General features: G+C 35.5%; 2 protein-coding genes across 5 annotated transcripts in view; both read right to left on the bottom strand.

The window, feature by feature from the left end:
- Positions 1-21,094, bottom strand: part of CERT1 (ceramide transporter 1) — a 136,994-nt gene that overhangs the window by 68,873 nt on the left and 47,027 nt on the right. The window lies entirely within an intron of this gene.
- LOC143665699 (transcription elongation factor A protein-like 4) lies at positions 13,173-14,420 on the bottom strand. Its single transcript, XM_077139439.1, has one exon. The coding sequence runs from the start codon at positions 14,236-14,238 to the stop codon at positions 13,660-13,662; it is 579 nt and encodes a 192-aa protein (XP_076995554.1). The 5' UTR covers positions 14,239-14,420; the 3' UTR covers positions 13,173-13,659.

Raw genomic sequence — 21,094 nt, 5'->3', positions numbered from 1 at the left:
TGAAAGTATTTTAATCTAATTTCAATGAGGTTGGCATTCTTCAGAGAATCAATTTTAAAGCTCATGTTCCCTAATATAAATGCAGTACTAACAACTGAAACAAAGCAATTGAATATTTGAAAAAAAAAAACTTCCAAATACCTGAAACCTGTACAAGTATTTTGGATAACCGTGCCAGTTTGAAAGGATGTATGTAACCTAGCAGCAACAATTAAATTAAAATCTCGATTTTCAAGATTAAGAAAAGCCATGTTTTAATCCTAATCCCATTTTGTAAAGGCAGCTGTTCCTTCTAATCCCTATTCAATACTGTATGTTTGAGACCTTGATTAGATCACCTCCCTGAGATAATCTAATCCTATAAAAGAGGAAACATTTTGGAGAAAGGAGGAGATTCAGAGGGAGCAGAGAAGCATGACATGGCCACGAGAAGCATAGTTCACCAGTCAGTGACCTTTGGAGACGAAGAAGGAAAACGCCTCCCAGGGAGCTTCATGAAACAGGAAGCCAGGAGAGAAAGCTCGCAGATGATGCCTTTCCAGATGAGAGAGAAACCTTGGCCGTGTTCGCCCTGTGCCTTTTCACTTAAGAGAGAAACCCTGAATTTCATCAGCCTTCTTGAACCAAGGTACTTTTCCCTGGATGCCTTAGATTGGACATTTCTACACACTTGTTTTAATTGGGATATTTTCTCGGCCTTAGAACTATAAGCTTGCAAGTTAGTAAATTTTCCTTTTTAAAAGCCCAGGTATATTGCATTCTGGCAACCAGCAAACTAGAACAAAAACTAATTACTTTCTATTGTTAATTGTTAAAGCACAGTGAATCAAAACTCTTCTGTGGAAAAATCACAAGGCATCTGTATTATTGTAGTGTGACAGTATATCATATCATCTCTATTACGGTTATTTCTCTATTATGATTTTATCAGATATTGAGAGTTATCAATTTTTCATTTGAATTAGGGGAAAATCCTAGATTTCTGAGACATGAAATGTTTTTGTTTTAACACTAAAGATAAGCACTGAAAACTTAATTTAAGAAATAAAATAAGACCTAGTTACTTTTAGGATCAAACCTAGTAGCAACAATTACATTAAAATCTCGGTTTTCAAGATTAAGATTTATAAACATTAAAATTACAGAGAATATATTCTATAAAACATTTCCATTGATACTTCACATCTCCTGTGCTCTAGATCCTGAAATTCATTACATAACTAAGGTAGCTATTGTTTACCCATGATATATATATATATATATTTTTTTTCACTGTTTGGGTTGTGCAATGGATTTTTTTTTTAATTTTTTTTTATTAATCAAAAAAAAAGAAAAGAAATTAACACAACATTTAGAAATCATTCCATTCTACACATGCAATCAGTAATTCTTAGTATCATCACATAGATGTATGATCATCATTTCTTAGTACATTTGCATCGATTTAGGAAAAGAACTAGCAAAACAGCAGAAAAAGATATAAATGTTAATATAGAGAAGAGAATTAAAATAATAATACTAATAAAATATATATATATATATATAAAAAGGAAAAAGAAAAAACAAAAACAAAAGATACAAACAAACAAACAAACAAAAAACTATATTTCAGGTGCAGCTTCATTCAGTGTTCCAACATAGTTACATTACACTTAGGTATTATTGTGCTGTCCATTTTTGAGTTTTTGTATCTAGTCCTGTTGCACAGTCTGTATCCCTTCAGCTCCAATTACACATTATCTTACCCTGTTTCTAACTCCTGCTGGTCTCTGTTACCAATGATATATTCCAAGCTGATTCTCGAATGTTGGTTCACATCAGTGGGACCATACAGTATTTGTCCTTTAGTTTTTGGCTAGACTCACTCAGCATAATGTTCTCTAGGTCCATCCATGTTATTACATGTTTCATAAGTTTAGTCTGTCTTAAAGCTGCATAATATTCCATCGTAGGTATACGCCACAGTTTGTTTAGCCACTCGTCTGTTGATGGACATCTTGGCTGTTTCCATCTCTTTGCAATTGTAGATAATGCTGCTATAAACACTGGTGTGCAAATGTCCATCTGTGTCTTTGCCTTTAAGTCCTTTGAGTAGATACCTAGCAGTGGTATTGCTGGGTCGTAATCCATTCTGCCATTCTATGTCTTTTGATTGGGAAATTCAGTCCATTAACTTTTAGTGTTATTACTGTTTGGATAATATTTTCCTCTACCATTTTGGCTTTTGTATTATATATATCATATCTGATTTTCCTTCTTTCTACACTTTAGTCCATACCTCTCTCTTCTGTCTTTTCGTATCTGACCCTAGTGCTCCCTTTAGTATTTCTTGCAGAGCTGGTCTCTTGGTCACAAATTCTCTCAGTGACTTTTTGTCTATAAGTGTTTTAATTTCTCCTTCATTTTTGAAGGACAATTTTGCTGGATATAGAAGTCTTGGTTGGCAGTTTTTCTCTTTTAGTAATTTAAATATATCATCCCACTGTCTTCTAGCTTCCATGGTTTCTGCTGAGAAATCTACACATAGTCTTATTGGGTTTCCCTTGTATGTGACAGATTGTTTTTCTCTTGCTGCTTTCAAGATCCTCTCTTTCTCTTTGACCTCTGACATTCTAACTAGTAAGTGTCTTGGAGAACGCCTATTTGGGTCTATTCTCTTTGGGGTGCGCTGCACTTCTTGGATATATAAATTTAGGTCTTTCATAAAAGTTGGGAAATCTTCAGTGATAATTTCTTCCATTAGTTTTTCTCCTCCTTTTCCCTTCTCTTCTCCTTCTGGGACACCCACAACACGTATATTTGTGCGCTTCATATTGTCATTCAGTTCCCTGATCCCCTGCTCAAGTTTTTCCATTCTTTTCCCTATAGTTTCTGTTTCTTTTTGGAATTCAGATGTTCCATCCTCCAGTTCACTAATTGTAGCTTCTGTCTCTTTAGATCTACCATTGTAGGTATCCATTGTTTTTTCCATTTTTTCTTCTTCGTCCTTCACTCCCATAAGTTCTGTGATTTGTTTTTTCAGATTTTCTATTTCTTCTTTTTGTTCAGCCCATGTCTTCTTCATGTCCTCCCTCAATTTATTGATTTGGTTTTTGAAGAGTTTTTCCATTTCTGTTCGTATATTCAGCATTAGTTGTCTCAGCTCCTGTATCTCATTTGAACTATTGGTTTGTTCCTTTGACTGGGCCATATCTTTAATTTTCTGAGCGTCATCCATTATTTTCTGCTGGTGTCTGGGCATTTGATCAGATTTCCCTGGGTGTGGGACCCGGCTGGTTGAAAGGTTTTTCTGTGAAATCTCTGGGTTGTTTTTCTTTTCCTGCCCAGTAGGTGGCGCTCGTGGTGCTCGTCTGTCTGCGGGGCCCACCAGTAAAAGATGCTGTGGCTCCTTTAACTTGCCAATCCGAATCTCGCAGTCGGCCCGGGAAACCACGCGTCGAGAGGGGGTTGCCGGCCGCCGCAGCTTGGGAGAGTGCCGGTCCAAATTGCCCAGCTGGCCTGAGACGCCAAGCGTGGCGGGAGGGCCCCACTATCCAATGTTCCCAGTCAGACCGGGGAGCCACGTGCGTGGAGGGGACCCCAGTCGCCAGCCGCCCCGGCCGTGAAAACGCGCGCCCCTCGGGTATCTCACCGCAGCGGATTCTCCCTGCCCGTTCAGCCGTTCCAGAATGGGGTACGCTGTCTTTTTGGTCTCTGTCGTGGCTCCGGGAGCTGTTTCGTATTGTTTCTGTTTCTTTAGTTGCTTTTCTGGAGGAGGAACTAAGACCTGCGCGTCTTACTAAGCCGCCATCTTCTCCGGAAGTCTACCCATGATATTTTAATTAGCAAACGTCCTTTCAGGTACAAGAACATAAAGATTCTACACAATTAATAAAATTTTTATGTTCTCATTTTTATGTAAATGATATTAACAATAGTTCATTTATCTGAAGCAATGCTTCAGTAACTTCAGCGCTTCTGGTATGACACCAAACCACAAGAACAAATGAACTATTATTAAAAAAAAAAAAAAAGCATGTTTAAAAAGCAAAAAGGGGAGATGTATCTTAGTTTGCTAAAGCTCCCAGAATGCAATATGCCAGAAATGGAATGGCTTTTTTTTTGCATGAGCAGGCACTGGGAATTGAACCCCAGTCTCTGGCATGGCAGACAAGAATTCTGCCACTGAGACACCGCTGCACCACCCTGGAATGGCTTTTAAAAAGGAAATATAATAGGTTGCAAGTTACAATTCTAAGGCTGTGAAAATGTCCAAATTAAGGCACCAACAAGAGGTTACCTTCACTAAAGAAAGGCTGATGCCATCCAGAATACCTCTATCAGCTGGCAAGGCATGTGGCTGGTGTTTGCTGTTTCTTGTCCCCGGTCTTGTTGCTTCCAGCTTCTGATGCCAAGGGTTTCTTCTCTAAACATCTATGGGCCTTCATTTAGTTTCTCCGGAACACACCTCTGGGTTCTGGCTTACATCACATGGGAAGGCACATGGCAATGTGTGCTAGGCTCTGGCCATGTCTAGGTATCCGCTCTCTCAGTTGGCACTCCAAGCATCCCCAAACATCTGTGTCTCTGAGCTCTGAAGCAACGGTTTGCCAAGCATCTACATCTGAGGTTTCTCCAAAATGTTGTTCCTTTGAAAGGACTCTAGTACACTAATCAAGACCCACCCTGAATGGGCAGAATCACATCTACATCTAACCAAAAGGCCACACTGACAATTGGGTGTGCCATATCTTCTCAGAGGTAACCTAATTAAAAGACCACAACTACAATCACTGTAGAGATAATCTCATTAAAGGGGTTTCCACCTTTCGGTATTGAATCAGGATTAAAAGAAACAATTGCCACCACAAGATTGGATCAGGATTAAACATGCCTTTTCTGGGGGTATGTAGTAGTTTCAAATCAGCACAAGATTATGAGTAGACATTAATTTTTAAAAATAACTACATGAGGCAAAGATTATGATCAACAAACAGAGGGAAAGACAATTGAGCTCTCACTTCCAAAGGTTAGAAAACCAAACTGCTCAATGAATTTAAGGTTGCAGAGGGCCTAATGTTACCTAAAATTAAAAGAACCAAGGCAAGCTTCCAAAAACCTTCCTTTGCGTCCCTATTACTCCTCAAAATATAATGGCTTTACCTTTGCAGGAGGACTGCATTTTCTTTCTTATTACCATGATCCCTCATCTTTTTACCTTTACCCAGTAAAGAAGTGTGTATTAAGTGCCTAGTTACGCTAGATATGGGAAATTCAGTGTCTCAGCCATTGTCTATCGTAGAGTAGCCTCTGGATCTTCATAATGCAAGATTAATGGCCCCCTAGTAAAAATCCATCCTTATCCTAAATCCTTAGTACATAAAATTCAGATGATCAGGGATCTTCAAAACCCCTATAAAGAAACAGTTCTCTGAGGGTCTGAGAATATGGGCCATAAGATGCAAAGATAAATATAAATCTTCTTTTCCTGACTATTCAATGATCCTTCTATCAGACCATTATCAGATCAACAAAATATTCCAGAATTCTTTAAATGGACTACCTTTCTCTATGTTACTGTGCTGATTTGAACCTATCATATACCCCAGAATAGCCATGTTTTAGCCCTGATCCAATCTTGTAGGGCCAGACTGATTAAGTTGTTTCCACAGAGATGTGGCCCACCCAATTGTGGGTGGGACTTTTTGATTAGGTGGTGTCCATGGAGACATGTCTCTACAAGTTTCAGAGCCAACAGAGGCAACATAAGACCCAGATGTTTAGCAATGCAGAAAGAAAACACCTCCAGGGAAGCTGTTTGAAATTAGAAGCGAAAGAACAAACAGACCTCACCATATGCCTTACAGATTGGCCTTTCTTGAGTCAAGATATCTCTCCCTGGATGCCTTAGTTTGGACATTTTTATAGAAAGTTGCAGTAAACTTTCAACTTAGTGAATTTCCCTTTTAAAAGTCTTTCCATACCTGATATATTGCCTTCTGGCAGCTTTAGCAAACCAAAACAGTTGCCTTGGAACTCCAAGGGGCCATAGCTACTATTTAGGATCTTGACACCATTAAATGCCTAAAAGCTATTAAGAACTAGAATCATACAGTTGATCAGTTCATTCAAATGCTAAGACAAAAAATGAACAAGAAAAACAAAGAGTAATGGGAAAAGAAAAATAGAGATTATAGGTGTTAGTAACATTGGCAGGGAATAGACATGAGATGTAATTTTTTTTTTGAACTAATCCTGCATATCAGGTATAAATCCCACTGATCATGCTGTGTAACTCTTTTAATATGCTGTTGGATTCAGTACAGTAGTATTTTGTTATGGATTTTTACATATATTCATAAACGATACTGGTCTGTAGTTTTATTGTGGTGTCTTTATTTGGTTTGGGTATGACAGTAATGTTGTCCTTATGGAATGGATTAGTCAGTGTTTCCTCCTCCTCAATATTTTGGAACAGTTTAAGCAGAATTGAAGTTGTCTTCCTGGAATGTTTGGCAGAATTCCCCTGTGAAGCCATCTGGTCCTGGGCTTTGTGGGAGATTTTGATTACTGATTCAGTCACTTTAGTAGTAATTGGTTTGTTGAGATCTTCTTGAGTCAATGTAGGTGGTTTGTGTGTTTCTAAGAATCTGTCCATTTCATCTGGGTTATCTGATTTATTGACATACAGTTGTTCATAGTATCCTCTTACAGCTTTTTTTTCTTGCCAGCTGGGTCTAAAAGAGCAGCGTGGTAGTTAGATTCAGGTGTCAACTTGGCTAGATGAAGGTTCCTAATTCTACTGCTGTGGACATGAACCAATGGCATGTGAACCTCATCTGTTGTTGATTACATCTGCAGTTGTCTGCCTGCTGCAATGAATGATGTTTGATTTAATTGGCTGGTGCTTAAATGAGAGAGCTCAACATAGCACAGCCTAAGCAGCTCAGCATATCTCATCTCAGCCCAGGTCTTTGGAGCTGCAGAAAGGAATTATTCTGGGGAAAGTTGCTGGAACCCAGAGGCCTGGATAGAAGGCCAGCAGAGATCGCCCTGTGACTTCCCATGTAAGAAAGAACCTCAGTTGAAAGTTAGCTGCCTTTCCTCTAAAGAGCTAACGAAATAAATCCCCTTTTATTAAAAGCCAATCTGTCTCTGGTGTGTTGCATTCTGGCAGCTAGCAAACTAGAACAAGTAGTAATGCCCCTCTTTTTATTTCTGATTTCCACTACTTGTGTCCTCTGTTTTTCACCTTACCCATCTAGCTAAAGGTATTGTTGATTTTATTGATCTTTTCAAAGAACTAACTTTTGGTTTTACTGATTCTATCATGTGTGTGTGTGTGTGTGTGTGTGTGTGTGTGTGTATGTGTGTGTGTTCTATTTCAATTGTCACTGCTCTAACCCTTGTTATTTCCTTCCTTCTGCTCACTTTGGGTTTAGTTTGCTTTTCTTTTTCTAGTTCTCCTAGTTTTGAGGATAGGTCTCTGCACTGAACTATTTTTTCTTTTTTTGGTGTAAGCATTTAGAGCTATCAATTTCTTACTTAGTACTATCTACCTCCATTGCATCCCATAAATTTTGGTATGTTGTATGAAACAATTATTTGAAGGTAGAACACTGACAGTCTCCCTCCCCCCACCATCAACAATGACCAGATGGTATTCGATTTAAAAGAAAAAAAGAGAAAGGAAAAAAAGAAGGAAGAAGTAGAAGACGGCAGGCAAAATCCATACCCAAAAGAGCAGAACAGTTCATGAAAATGAAATTGCTACTTTCAGGTAAAGAAAATGCATACATGGGAATAACAAACCCTCTAAACATTCAAACTTCCAGCAGATAATAGCACCAAACATTCAGAGTGAAATTGTCAAACTTTAACAATGCTTGCTCATAAAACATTCTATTTAAAAAGCTACAGCAATAAGTTCTCAACTATGAATTTACTAACAAAATATATTTAAAGTTAGAACTAGATGGAATCAAAACAAGACTTACATTGTGCTCCACATCTCAAAGTAAAGCAATGCTTTAGAGATGAAACAAAATAAATCATTTTGGGAAAATATTTTGGTGCCAAGAAAACTATTAAGAATCTTTCTATATGGCAGAATCACCCAAAAGGGATTTCAGCTTACAGCAATCATATAGTTCACAAAAAATAAGACTTGTTATCAGATATTGAGATTTATTTTAAGTCTTGGAACAAGGCACTGAGCTAGGTTCTTTATCCAAAATAGTTCTAGTTTCTTCTTCCTCTCTCTTTTAATAATAATGCTAACTTTATAAGCATAGCTTTTCTACATTTTAGTTGTTGTTATGGTAAAGTTTTTCATTAGATGTAAATATAGAAAACTGCAATAAAAATAGGACAGGTCTATTTGGTAAAAATATAAGATATTTCAGTAGTCACTTATCTCAGACAACTGTGCCTGATTCATTTCTAAACAGAAAATCTGAATTGTCCATTTAAATACAATACCACCCTACAATCTACAATCCAAATATTATACTAAAATCAGATTTTGGATATTTATTTGAAAATTATCTAAAATTCAAATGAGTCTACTCTAACTTACTTGCTCTATATCATATATTAAGTCTTAAACTGAGCAAATAAAAACTGCCATATTTGTTTTTATATCTTGAAATAAAATGTGATTATTATCAAGCTTTACTAAACATTTCTTCACTATAAACACATTTCTTGTATCCTTATCTATTTTTTCAAATTCCACTATTTCAAAACAGGCACTATCTCCTTATAATGAAGACATGATAGAACAAAAGAGCAATATTGATGCAACACATTTTAAGTGACAGTTAATAAATGAATGTGGAGGCAGAGCATTAATTGCATTTTTACCTCTAATAAAGTTTCACTTAAATAAATTCCATTATAAGTTATATAAATCATTCCAAAGAAAAAGTATAGTATACTCATGAATTCCAATTTAACTGTTATTCAATTTAAATAATGAAGATTCATCTGTGGCTCTATTGTAATCAGTAACTACACTGAAGTAACTATAAATATTAATAATTAACAAATAAGCACTAATGAACCCTCACTGCTTAAGAATCAGTCATTCTGGAAATGTCTATAATCCTGCCAGTGATCCTGCCATCATGCAAAACATTTCTGATGATCCTCTTACAACTGGAATCATTTTTATAACATAGCCACAATACAGGCAGAGCCATTTCAAATCATTTTTGGAAGCCACAGAATAAAACTTAAATTTTTAGTTTCATTATTTTAAAGGAATAGCTTCAAAATAGTGTAATTAAGCTTGATCATCCTACTTATTTCTACCTCGGGGCTCTGAATTAGTTTTGGATTTCCCTCAAAAATCAAATCTATCACCAAAGATAGTAATATCAATTTGATACCACTAGCGTTATTTTTTGTTAAACAGCTTTGTCATCAGGGCTAAACATAATTTTAAAAGGTATAAAACTGTTCTGAAAAGTGACAATGTTGTTAAGACACATACTTTGCTTCCCACGGTATCCACTTTGAAGGGAACTATTTTCATTTGAATTTATAAGGTCTGCTATTTGTTAGTAGGGTTGGAGAAATAAGGACAGACATAGAAAGAAATTACTTGGTGCTCACATGTGAAATACTGTTAAATGTTCTTAATAAATCTTAACATGCTTTCAAGATATCAATGATATGATTTTTAATACTTTAAAGATTCACTGGCTTTTTCACATCCCATAAGGAAAAAAAAAAAAGATGGTGAAGGTGAGTTTATAATCTCTAATCACCAGTATGATATTTTGAAAACACCAAATTTTACCTAAAATTAGTAATCTGGAATTCGAATACTGTAGGAGCTGTTTGTACAATATATCTGCTTTTAGATTCCACATATAAATTATTTTGCATAAAAACCTTCCTTCCCATATTTGCTAATATTTTAAAGTAGTATTCCTGAACATATTTTGTACAAACATGAAATGCCATTTTAGTTCAAGGAAACATTTACTGACCACATCCTACACAGAACAAGGTTTACTCCTGGATATTGCAGTAATGAGACCATGCCCTTGCTATTTTAAAATACTTGTTTCATTTTTTTCTTTAAAGAAAAGCAATCTAGTAGCCACTAGAGGGGGCCAGCAGCACATTTCAAGTAATAGTATACTTGGAAAGCTGATAGAAAGGTTACTTTTGGTCAAAGTCCAATAGTAACCTTTGGACTAATTTCCTTACATTATTCCCTCTGTACTTCGACTTTTCAGAACATTTAAAAGTATTAAAAATTGGATCATATAGTCCAAATTCATGAATCTAATAAAACACTAAAAACGCACAAAACCAGACTTTAAAAGAAAGCTCCCTTAATGTCACAGCTAAATTTTATAGTTTGCTTTAATCATGTGGGAGATGAACATGTGATATTTTGCACAATCTATTCATCAGCTAATCTATCTCCAAAAACAGTGGAATAAAAGCACGACGCAATTTCATGCTCATAGAAGTTAAAATCTCATTTAGCCTCGTAAATATGTATTGAGCCCTCTATAGGAGTAGCAGCCTACAAAGCAGAACAGAAAGATATGAGTGAGAAAATAGGCTCCAATGTAACTTTCAGAATGCTAGACCAAACAGTCATTACCCAGATTTAATTTTTCTTTTTTTGCATGGGCAGGCACCGGGAATCAAACCCAGGTCACTGGCATGCAGGCGAGGACTCTCCCTGATGAGCCACCCTGGCCAGACCAATTTTTTTTTTAATGCTGTATGGTGGGGGTCACATTTTATTCTTTTTTCATGTGAATATCCCATTATTGCAGCACCATTTGTTGAATTTTTGCTTGTTTTTTCTTTCTTTTGTTTGCTTGTTTGTTTGTTTTTGGGAAGTGTATGGGCTGGGAATTGAACCCAGGTCTGCTGCATGACAGGCGATAGTTCTACCACTGAACTACTCTTGCGCCCCTTATTTAAAAAAAAAACCTTTAAAACTATATGGCTGGTCTAGATATAGAATTCTCTACACTAATACCTAATACCAAATACTAAATACCAAAATTTAGGCAAACAATTAAAAACTGTATCTAGTGAATATCCAATATAAGACGGTCCCCCTTGTTGATCTAGTTGGAGAAATAAAACATTTGCAGAAAGATTCAACCCACAATGATTCCCAGAAATTGCAGCACCACATAAATCAAAGAAATTTAAAAATACGTCGAAGAAAATAGTATTAAAGAATTATTTTATCATATTCTAACCATCTGGAAACTAATGGCAATACAGTAACTTTTTTCTGTAAACAAGATACTTTTTCCAAATCATTCTGGGAAACATTTGCTCCTATTAGTCCATGAACTACCCAGAGAGAATTACCTCAAATTCCTTAGTCATTTCTGTAACATAATTTAAAAATCAGTACCAATTATAACATCTCTTTTGAAGGTCATCTATGGGACTTGGTTATTCATTTAACATTTTCTTCTACTAAACCAGAGCATGAGATGAAATTTCCTTTATAGAAATATCTGAACTAGCCAATTGAAATTATAAAAGTGTTCTTTCTTGAGTTGTAATACATGTACCACACTAATGTGAGGTGTTAATAATAGGGTAGAATGAGAACTCTATTTTACGCATGATTTTTCTACAAACCTATAAGCTCTCTAATAAAAATAATTTTTTTTTAACTGCTGTTATGAGATGAGGCCATATCTCAAACAGACGGTGCCTTCGGCAAAGATCCTTCTAAGTTAAGGCCAGAAAACTAAGTTTTAAATGAATGCTAGAACAAAATAAAACAGTAACACTAAAAATGCTCAAATACTATGTGGTACTGTAGAAAGAAAGGGCCACAAAATTTCCTTTCACTTTCCATCATTTCAGAGCTTCCTCTCTTATACTTTAGAGCTTTGGATTCCATAACATATTTCTAAATCTATGGGAATAAAGTAGGTTTTTCAGTAAGCTGTCAGTCCTTCTTCTGTAGCAAAATCTGTTAAGAAACCAATTTCTGACACAATAAGAAGATTCTAAATAAAGCAACTCTGACACTCTGAAATTCAGTCTTATTTTTTTTCTAGACATTAGTAAGGCAGATTTTTTTTCCCTTTGGGAGGAGAACTGATGAAAAGAAACAGATGAGTAATTAAAAATGGGTATTTTATATATTAATTCAAGAGACCCACCTTGGATAATAAATTATAACAACAGCACCAACAATAAAATCTAGTACTTAGGGCATCTACTTTGTGCCAGGCATGATATAAAATGCTTTAAATGGCTTTATCTCTTTTAATCCTTATAGTAGTCTATGTAAGATAGACACCATTATTAAACCCATCTTATAAATGATTCTATGTATGTCTTCAAGTCACACACTGTGAAATAAGGGAGCCAGGATTCAATTCCAGATTATGCCATGTGGCTTCAACACCCAGAGACTTTGCTTTTTACCTCTCTTAAATCTGTCAATTTCTTTATTTTCCTATTGCCATTCTCTAGTTCTGGTCACCTGATATTTCAGTTGGCTTAACATGCAGCTTTCCAGCTATCACAGTCTCCCCTCCCTTGAAATCTTCTCTCCAGTGCAGCCAGAGTAGTCCTTTAAAAACAGACATCTGGTTCTTTCACATCCTGTTTTAAATCCTATTTGGCTCCCCATTTCTTCTAGGAACAAGTCCACACATTGCTTATAAGGCCCTGCTGGAGACAGAAACTATCTCAGCCTCTATATTCATTTATCACTCAGTACTGGAGCCTTTCATATTACTTGCTTTAAGCGGATATTATCTGTTTTAAAACAAAGCAGAACTTGAAAAAAATAGACAAGAATATAAGAAGTATGCTTTATAGTGAAGAAATCTTTAGTAATGCTTTGCAAAATTTATATTAAATCATAAGTACTTAAATAATGTTAGCTACTACCTCCTTTCTACATTCCACAAATATGGGGTTTTCCTTTATATTTCTACTCTAGGAAAATTGATATAGGGGAAAACAAATAATAAAAAGAAGGAGGTGGCAGGAGATATAACAAAACACAACCACTGCCCTTTACATCTCTTGTTTTATAATTTGCCCTAGAGAAAAGGGCCAATGAATATTTTTCTTTTAAAAGATAGTTAGAAAAGCACAGTAAATTTGTTTTTTTTCAATATTTTTACTGATAAAACACAAACATTCTTTTTTTTTTTTTTTTTTTTGGTTCCTTATGTATTGTTTTCCTATCTTTTTATCTTTTATTTCTTCATGACAAAATGAGTCTGTTTTTTTTTAAGGAAAAATGGACAAGTGCACAACAATAAAACACAAAATGTTACCCATAGATAACTACTGTCAATCTTTTAGCGGACACAGCTTTCAGAGTTTTTTCTTTACATAGCTTACCAGGTAAATATCTTTGTGGTTTTATAGAAATGAACTGATACTATGTATCTGGTTCTGCAAACGAGTTTTTTTTAAATTTAGCAATGTATCATAAACATTTTTTTCCATGCAATGGATGAAAATACCCTACTGAAACACAGACCGCTGCAAGTCGGTCAAAAGGCGGCTGGTAATGGGACACCTAAAGCAAAGTATCAGCATAAGGTTAAAGCATAGAGCTAGCAAATGCCTGCCTGGGAAATGCAAGGAATAAGAAAGCAGAGTTGGCTATGTTCTTATCAGTCAAAACACAAGTGAAGCCCAAAGGCACTACACATAAGGAATGTCTTCAAAGCCCCTTTGTGAGGCCCTACAGCCACCCCTGAGCTCCCTTGGGCCCCTTGGGTGGAAAGGGTTCTGTAAACTGTTTTGCATCCACATAAACCCCCCCAATTTCTGTTTGGTTTTTTTCACCTCATCCTCCACCCTAGCCATCTCATCAAATTCTCTTATCATCTCCTCATTACTCAAATGCATATCATGTATGGCCTCCTTATATTCCTTGAGATACTCAGCTAGCCCTTTGTTGGTTTTTCTTTTTGCTTTTCTGGGTACACCATCCTCAGCTGGGCGCTTTACTGCTGCCCTTGGTTTGCTCTCTGGATTTCCTTCTTTTGGTTTTCTGCTATTCTCTGACTTTCCCTCCTTCTCTGGATTTTCTTTGTCCTTCAGCATTTCCTTATCTTGTGTCTTTTTCCTATTTTCTGCCTTTCCCTCATTTTCTAACATTTCCTTGTTTTCCAGAGTACAAGCTGCTTCTGTCTTTCCCTCATCGTGTGGCTGTTCTTCATTTTCCATCTTGTCTTGCTTTTCAGGCTTAATTTCACTTTCATTGTAGAGTTCTTCCATGTTGAGATTTCCCTTCCTTGTCCTGTCCTGCAAAGATTCTGAGCAAGTTCCTATCCTTTTTCTAACCTCGAAGAGTGTCAGGAACAACAGATGCACAGGCCTGAAGGAACCTGGAGCAACAATAAAGAATCCAAAGACGCAAGCCGACAGCGCCAGGGGCACAGCTGGGAGGGTGGGAGCCCGGGTCTCACAAACATTCTTAACATACAAAAATTCCATACATGGTGTACAATCAATGGTTCACAATGTCATCACATAGTTGTGCATTCATCACCATGAACATTTTTTAGAACATTTGCATTAGTCCAGAAAAAAAATACCACTTACCCCTCCCTCTCACCGACCACTAGTATTTCCATCTACTCATTTTAACTTTTGTCACCCTATTATTATTATTTTTTTAATCCGTATTTTTACTCATCTTTCCATACCTTAGATAAAGGGAGCATCAGACACAAGGTTTTCACAATCACACAGTCACACTGTAAAAGCTGTATCATTACACAGTCCTCTTCATGAAACAAGGCTACTGGAACATAGCTCTACAGTTTCAGATACTTCCTTTAGCCACTCAAATACACCATAAACTGAAAAGGAACATCTATATGATGCATAAGAATACCCTCCAGGATAACCTTTTGACTGTTTGAAATCTCTCAGCTACTGACACTTTATTTTGTCTCATTTCTCTCTTCCCCCTTTTGGTCAGGAAGATTTTCTCAATCCCTTGATGCCAGGTCCCAGCTCATCCCATGATTTCTGTCTCATGTTGTCATGTTGCCAGGGAGGTTTACACATCTGGGAGTCATGTCCTACATTGGGGGGTGGGGTGGGGGCGGTGGAGGGCCGTGGGTTCACTTGCTGCATTGGCTTAGAGAGAGAGGCCACATCTGAGCAACAAAAGAGGTTCTCTGGGGGTGACTTTTAGGCCCAATTTTGAGTAGGGAAAGCACAATAAAATTTAATCAATCAAACTATTTGGAGGAATGATTTTAAAAGTTGAATTTTTACATTGTTGTCTGGGAAAGATTTTTTTTAAGGGGTAACTATTTTTTTTAGTTTTCAACTATGCAGCCATGAGGAAAAAACTGAAATAGAACTGGGGCGAAGCTGGGGGAGAAGGATGGTGGAGGTAGATAGTACAAAAATTTTAGATGCTTTTTCTTGGAATAATGTCACCATTTACCGATCACCTATTTTGTCAGACATATGTCTAATATTTTACTTATATTCCCATAATCTTACAATTTCACTTGTGTGCAAAATGGCAATAACAACTATACTGAAATACCATCTGAAAAGATTAAATGATAACATATTAAAACGCCTAAGGACTCCACGTCTCTAAAGATGAGAGTGGTACTACTGAAAGGAATATAGAACTAGGAGACAGACAATGATACAAGCCTTCCTATCAAATATCCTCTGTCAAGTATGTGGATGAAATACGTAACTGAAAAATGACAGAACTATTTTCAGCTACTTTGATACTATTCCTGTTATTCCTACCTCAGTTGTCTTTTATCCCTTAATATCAAACAAGTCCAGGATATTCACCAGGCAATAAAGACAACATTAGCAACATCTTTTTAAGAAAAATTTCTACCTACCCCTATGTACAATATATTCAGCAAGTAAAATTAGAAAACAGCTTTCACTGTTGTCAAGATGTGTAAATCATGCCACCCACTATTATTTTTCCACATCAAATATAGAAAAAGCAGAATTCCATCTGTCCTAGTGACCACCTGAAATTTTCACTCCTGATTAAATAAAAATTCAAATATATCAAGACTGTAAAAAATGATTTTCACAGCATATCTCATCTTCTTTAATATCTTTATTACAATAATATAGAACTATTATTCTACTACAGATAGTCTTTTTTTATCTCTTATCTAAAATAATATTTTGCAAGCAATTTATAAACTAACCAAGGAAAGAGATGTAAGCTAAAACCTAGCAATATTCAGTTTAAATTGTTAGTAGCAGATATAAGGTAAGTAGTATAAAAACTTGTGAATCTGGTAAAACCTACACAAAATCATACAACACATTTTCAGGATACTATATTTGTAGTTACTGCCAATTCAACCATATCCTTAAACACTAAAAGTTCTCATCTTCAGGTAATACAAAGGATTCAATATGAAAGAAACATATGTTTAGATGATAGTGACATAAAAGGCCTCTGCCTACTCTGTGCTGTTTTTATGCCCCTATATTAAATGCCAAAAATATCAGATTATAAAACAGAAACCTTCCTCATCTTCATGGAACTTAAAATTTTTCATAAAAAACAGACAAATAATTACACAATTATGACTGGCAATCAAGTCAATGTAAGCTGAAATGAAAAGATAATCAGATTCTCTCGGATATTTACTTTGGGGATTTCCTCAAAGTTAGTAGTACTCATTTAGTAGTTAGTAGTTAGTAGTACTCAGAGTTGAAGGTAAAAAGAAGCCAAGAGATAGAAAGGGGTCATTACAAACTAGGGAAAAAAAACTTAAAGTCGAACGGGGAAGCAAAAGTTATGAACAAACAAGAACTATGAAACAGAAAGGAGAAACAGCATAGGATAGAATTAAGCTGTGTTAATTGTATTTGGGAGCAGGTGATAAGAGGGTAAAGAGTGATGGTAACAAGAGTATTCAAAGAGTGAAGTTCTGTCTTTCTTGGTGGGCAGAACATTCTGAATTTTGTGGTTCCTAGGTAATTTTCTCATTCTGCAAGATAACACGACTTGGCCTCGACTCCCTGTAACCTAAAGAGCTTAATTCCAATGAATGAACTATGACACCAATATCTGTGGTATCTTTCCAAATTTTTAATATCCATCTGATCTAAGTAGATGTCAATGCTTATTTTTAGTGCAGATGTTACAAAATTGTTTTACAAAGTGTCTGTACCAATTTACAATGGATGAGATTATCGATTGCTCCACCTCCTCTCCAACATTTGGTATTGCCTTTTTTTTTTTTTAACCATTCTGGTAGTTTTAGAATGGTATCTCACTGTGTATAAAATTTGCATATTTTATTAACAATTTGGATATCCTCACTCATGAAGTTTTTTGGTTATCTTTTTTTAATTGCAATGTCTACATTTTCCTTATTGACTTATAGAAATCTCCATGCCTATTTGGCATAAAATGTTGTCAAGTTATATTTCTTTGACTTGCTAGGTAATATATATGAATAGCTACCCAAATATCTTCTTTCTTTGCTATTCCATGTACAATCCTCCCAATCCTCTTGTGCCATCTTGGTTCCCAGATTTAAAAAACCTAGCTAAAAATTCTATAAATCAGTGATCTTTTTTTGCCCCCTTTCCAAGATAGTTTACTTGATTAAGTATTTATATACAGATGTTGGCTCAGATCAATCCAGTTTTCAAAAATTGTATGCAATGAAATTGAAAAATGCAAAGTTATTTTATAAACCTTTGACAGTTTATTTTTATTCTAGAACCAAGGAAAACTAAAGAGGACTGGTATCTTGTTTTCCTCCTTGACTTCATCAACCTCAGAAATGCTGGTAGTGCAATGTTAGCTATTTTGAGGCACTAACCATCGATAGATAGATAGCTGGTGAGCAATTTAACAATTAACTCTCACTATTAGGAGCTAATCAAATTCTTAAGTTTAGTGAGTGAAACATTCAGAGCTACAATGAAGTTTCTTTGCAGGCTAACAAAATTGCGTTGTGATTCTAGGTACTGGGTTTTTTTACAATTTACCTGAGAAATTAGCACAACTCTGACTACTCTGGCAACTACTAGATTTGCCCTACCTTCAAAATTGACAACTCTCAGACGAAAAGGGGAAGTGAAATCTGTTTCCATTTGCTTCTCTCCATCACCATCATATGATACAAACAGATAAATGGAGAATGGGTTCTAATCCACTGACCTCAAAAAATGATATATTAAGTACACACTAAAAGTAATGAGTTAAAAAAGTGATATTTTGCTTCTTAATTAAGCCTCTGCCAATTAAACCAGATTTAAAAGGTAAAGCTAAGTTTATATATTAAAGCAGATAAATATATAAGAGATGTAAAGGATCCCTGGTATCTATTAAGACAATTTTCCAATATTACAGTTGTTTTAAAAATGGCAAAGACAATATGACTTTATAGGGCTCTGAAAAACCTGTTAAGAAGTAACAGGTAAATCTGCTAAGTAAGTTTACATCAAATTTAAGATTAAAGATAGGAATGTGTGAGATAAGCAGAAGTTGCTCCTAAAATTAGAAAAAGCAGTAAAATCAGGCTGAATCTGAGATAGAATGAGGGAAAAACACAGTTCATTAAGGTGAATAGCAACACAATCTTTAAAAGATCCCTTAAGTGAGTCTTGGTTATCATTCAGGTGGCTCAACCATGGGAATCTTTTGGGAAGAAACTTTTTTCCATGTCCATTTCAAGTAGAATGCATAGAGGTCTGGTAAATTCCTTTCAGGAACGTTTTCCCATCTAAATTTCCTCAGACAAAAATCCCTAAACTCCTCAGGTTGAAAATAAATCTTTCTTCTGAAGGTATTCAACAGAGCTTTACATTTGAATTAACAGGCCTTCGCAATGGGTTAAGAACAAAGCACATTAGGGAATACAAAAAACATTAATTACAAAGCAACTGCCTGTAGATCCCTGCCACAGAAACTCAACATCTGTAAAAATTACTATTTGGTTGCTTCCTCCCTAATTGTATATTTTCCTATGACTCCTCATGTCTTGAATGTTTTCTCAAATGTAGGGAAAAATCTGTGTGGCCCATGACCACCAAGATTTCAGGGTCTACTTAGGTTGCTCTCGTACGGGGATAAAGGAATGTCATGATCACTACAAATGCTGCCAGAGCCAAGAAACTTAGTTTTTTCAACATGACTCTTAAATCTGCTAGTGCTAGGAAAGCTAGCTTCTTTTTTACTTCTCTCCCAACCTCCTTTCTTTCTTTCTTTTTTCTTTTTGCGGGTGTGTATGTAGTAGTGTGTGTGTGTGTGTGTGTGGTTGTGTATGTGTGAGTGGTAGCAGAGCAATATTTCTTTCATGGTAAGGAGAAACTGTGTTTAGGCAAAATCACATATATTCCAATTGTAAGATTCTAGGAATAATCTCACAATTCTTTTTTTATAACAGCATCAACAAATGGTTTATCTCAATTCCTTCAAACACGAATTATGTAGAAAATGCCTAGAGAGGGCATCTGATAATATGAAGGCATAACTTTACTAGAAAAATGTTAGTTTAATACAAATAAAACCAAACCATCCTAACTTTACACTCATACAGCTTTTTGTTTTTAAAGAATTTTCACAAACACCATCTCATTTGATCTCAAGACAACATGGACCAAAAAATATCTAAAAAGCCAAACCCCTTCTTTAAACATCATTTATTTGGTGTCTATTCCTAAGGAGAAATACAGAAAATTAACGGACTCCACACAATAAAACCAGCACACTATTTCAAAACAAAATTACTGGTCTGATACACATGCACCCCTTTCTCTAAATTAAATTGAAATAGGATCTCTGAATTTAAGAGTGACTTTCTTCTACAGGGCTACTGTTTAGAAGTCACACTAATTTATGCCATTTCTAACATTAAGAAAATGTAAATCACAGAATTATCTTTTAAAACCTTTTCTTGTACTGAGCAAGTTATTCTGGAAAAATACCAAGGATAAAATGACAGGGTTAGACAGATCAAAGAACCCTATTATATTTCTGTATGAGTAATCATCTAATACTGACAATGAAGATTAAAGAAAAAATATCTTCAAATAGGACAAATCCCCCCCAATCCTTACTGTACTGTAAATTATTTCAAGTGGAAAATTTATGTCTAATCCTTTGCTGATTCCTACAAAGAAGTTAATTAGTATGTGTCTAAACCTTTAAAGAGCTCATGGTCTACGCAGTAAAATACTACAGATATAAAGAATATATACAAAATATGAGAGCATCAGGATTCAAAAAACACATGATTTAAATCAACAAATTATATATTACATATATACATACTTGCAGGAAGACAGAAGTCTTGCTGCCTAAAAGCTTCAGATAGATATGGGTTTGAATACTGATTCCTTCACTAACTAGCTGTGTGACCCTGGACAAGATACTTAACCACTCTGTGCCTCAGCTTCCTCATCTGTAAAATTAGGATAATAATGCTAATCTCATAGGGTCATTGTGATGATAAAATAACATAAAGTGCTTATTACCATTTGTGGTACATGTTGAGTTCTTAAAGATGCTAGCCATTTGCATCACCACTACCATTAATACAGGCACACCTTGTTTTGGTGTACTTTTTGCTTTGTTGCATTGTCACAGATTATGTTTTTTTTAACAAATTGAAGGTTTATGGCATCCCTTCATTGAGCAAGTCTATTGGCGCCATTTTTTCAACAGCCTATGCTCACTTTGCATCTGTCATATTTTTTTTTCAATTTAAAAAAAATATATTTTTATTGACAAAACAACATACAAACACAAACGTTCTTAACATACAAACATTCCATACATGGTGTACAATCAATGGCTCACAATATCATGACACAGTAGTATATTCATCACCATGATCATTTTTTAGAACATTTGCATCACTCCGGAGAAATAAAAAGAAAAGAAAACACTCATATATATCATACTCTGTCATATTTTAATTAAAGTATACACATTTTTTTAAAAAGACATAATGCTACTACTACACACTTAAAGACAACAGTACAGTTAAACATGACTTTTAATATGCACTGGGAAATAAAAAAATTCATCTGACTCCCTTTACAGCAATAATCACTTTGTTGTGGTAGTCTGGAACCAAACCAGCAACATATCCAAGAA

This window comes from Tamandua tetradactyla, chromosome 21 (assembly GCF_023851605.1).
Source record: "Tamandua tetradactyla isolate mTamTet1 chromosome 21, mTamTet1.pri, whole genome shotgun sequence".
NCBI lineage: Eukaryota > Metazoa > Chordata > Mammalia > Pilosa > Myrmecophagidae > Tamandua > Tamandua tetradactyla.
Note: the sequence above shows the minus strand (reverse complement) of the source record. Positions and strands in the feature narration are given on the sequence as shown.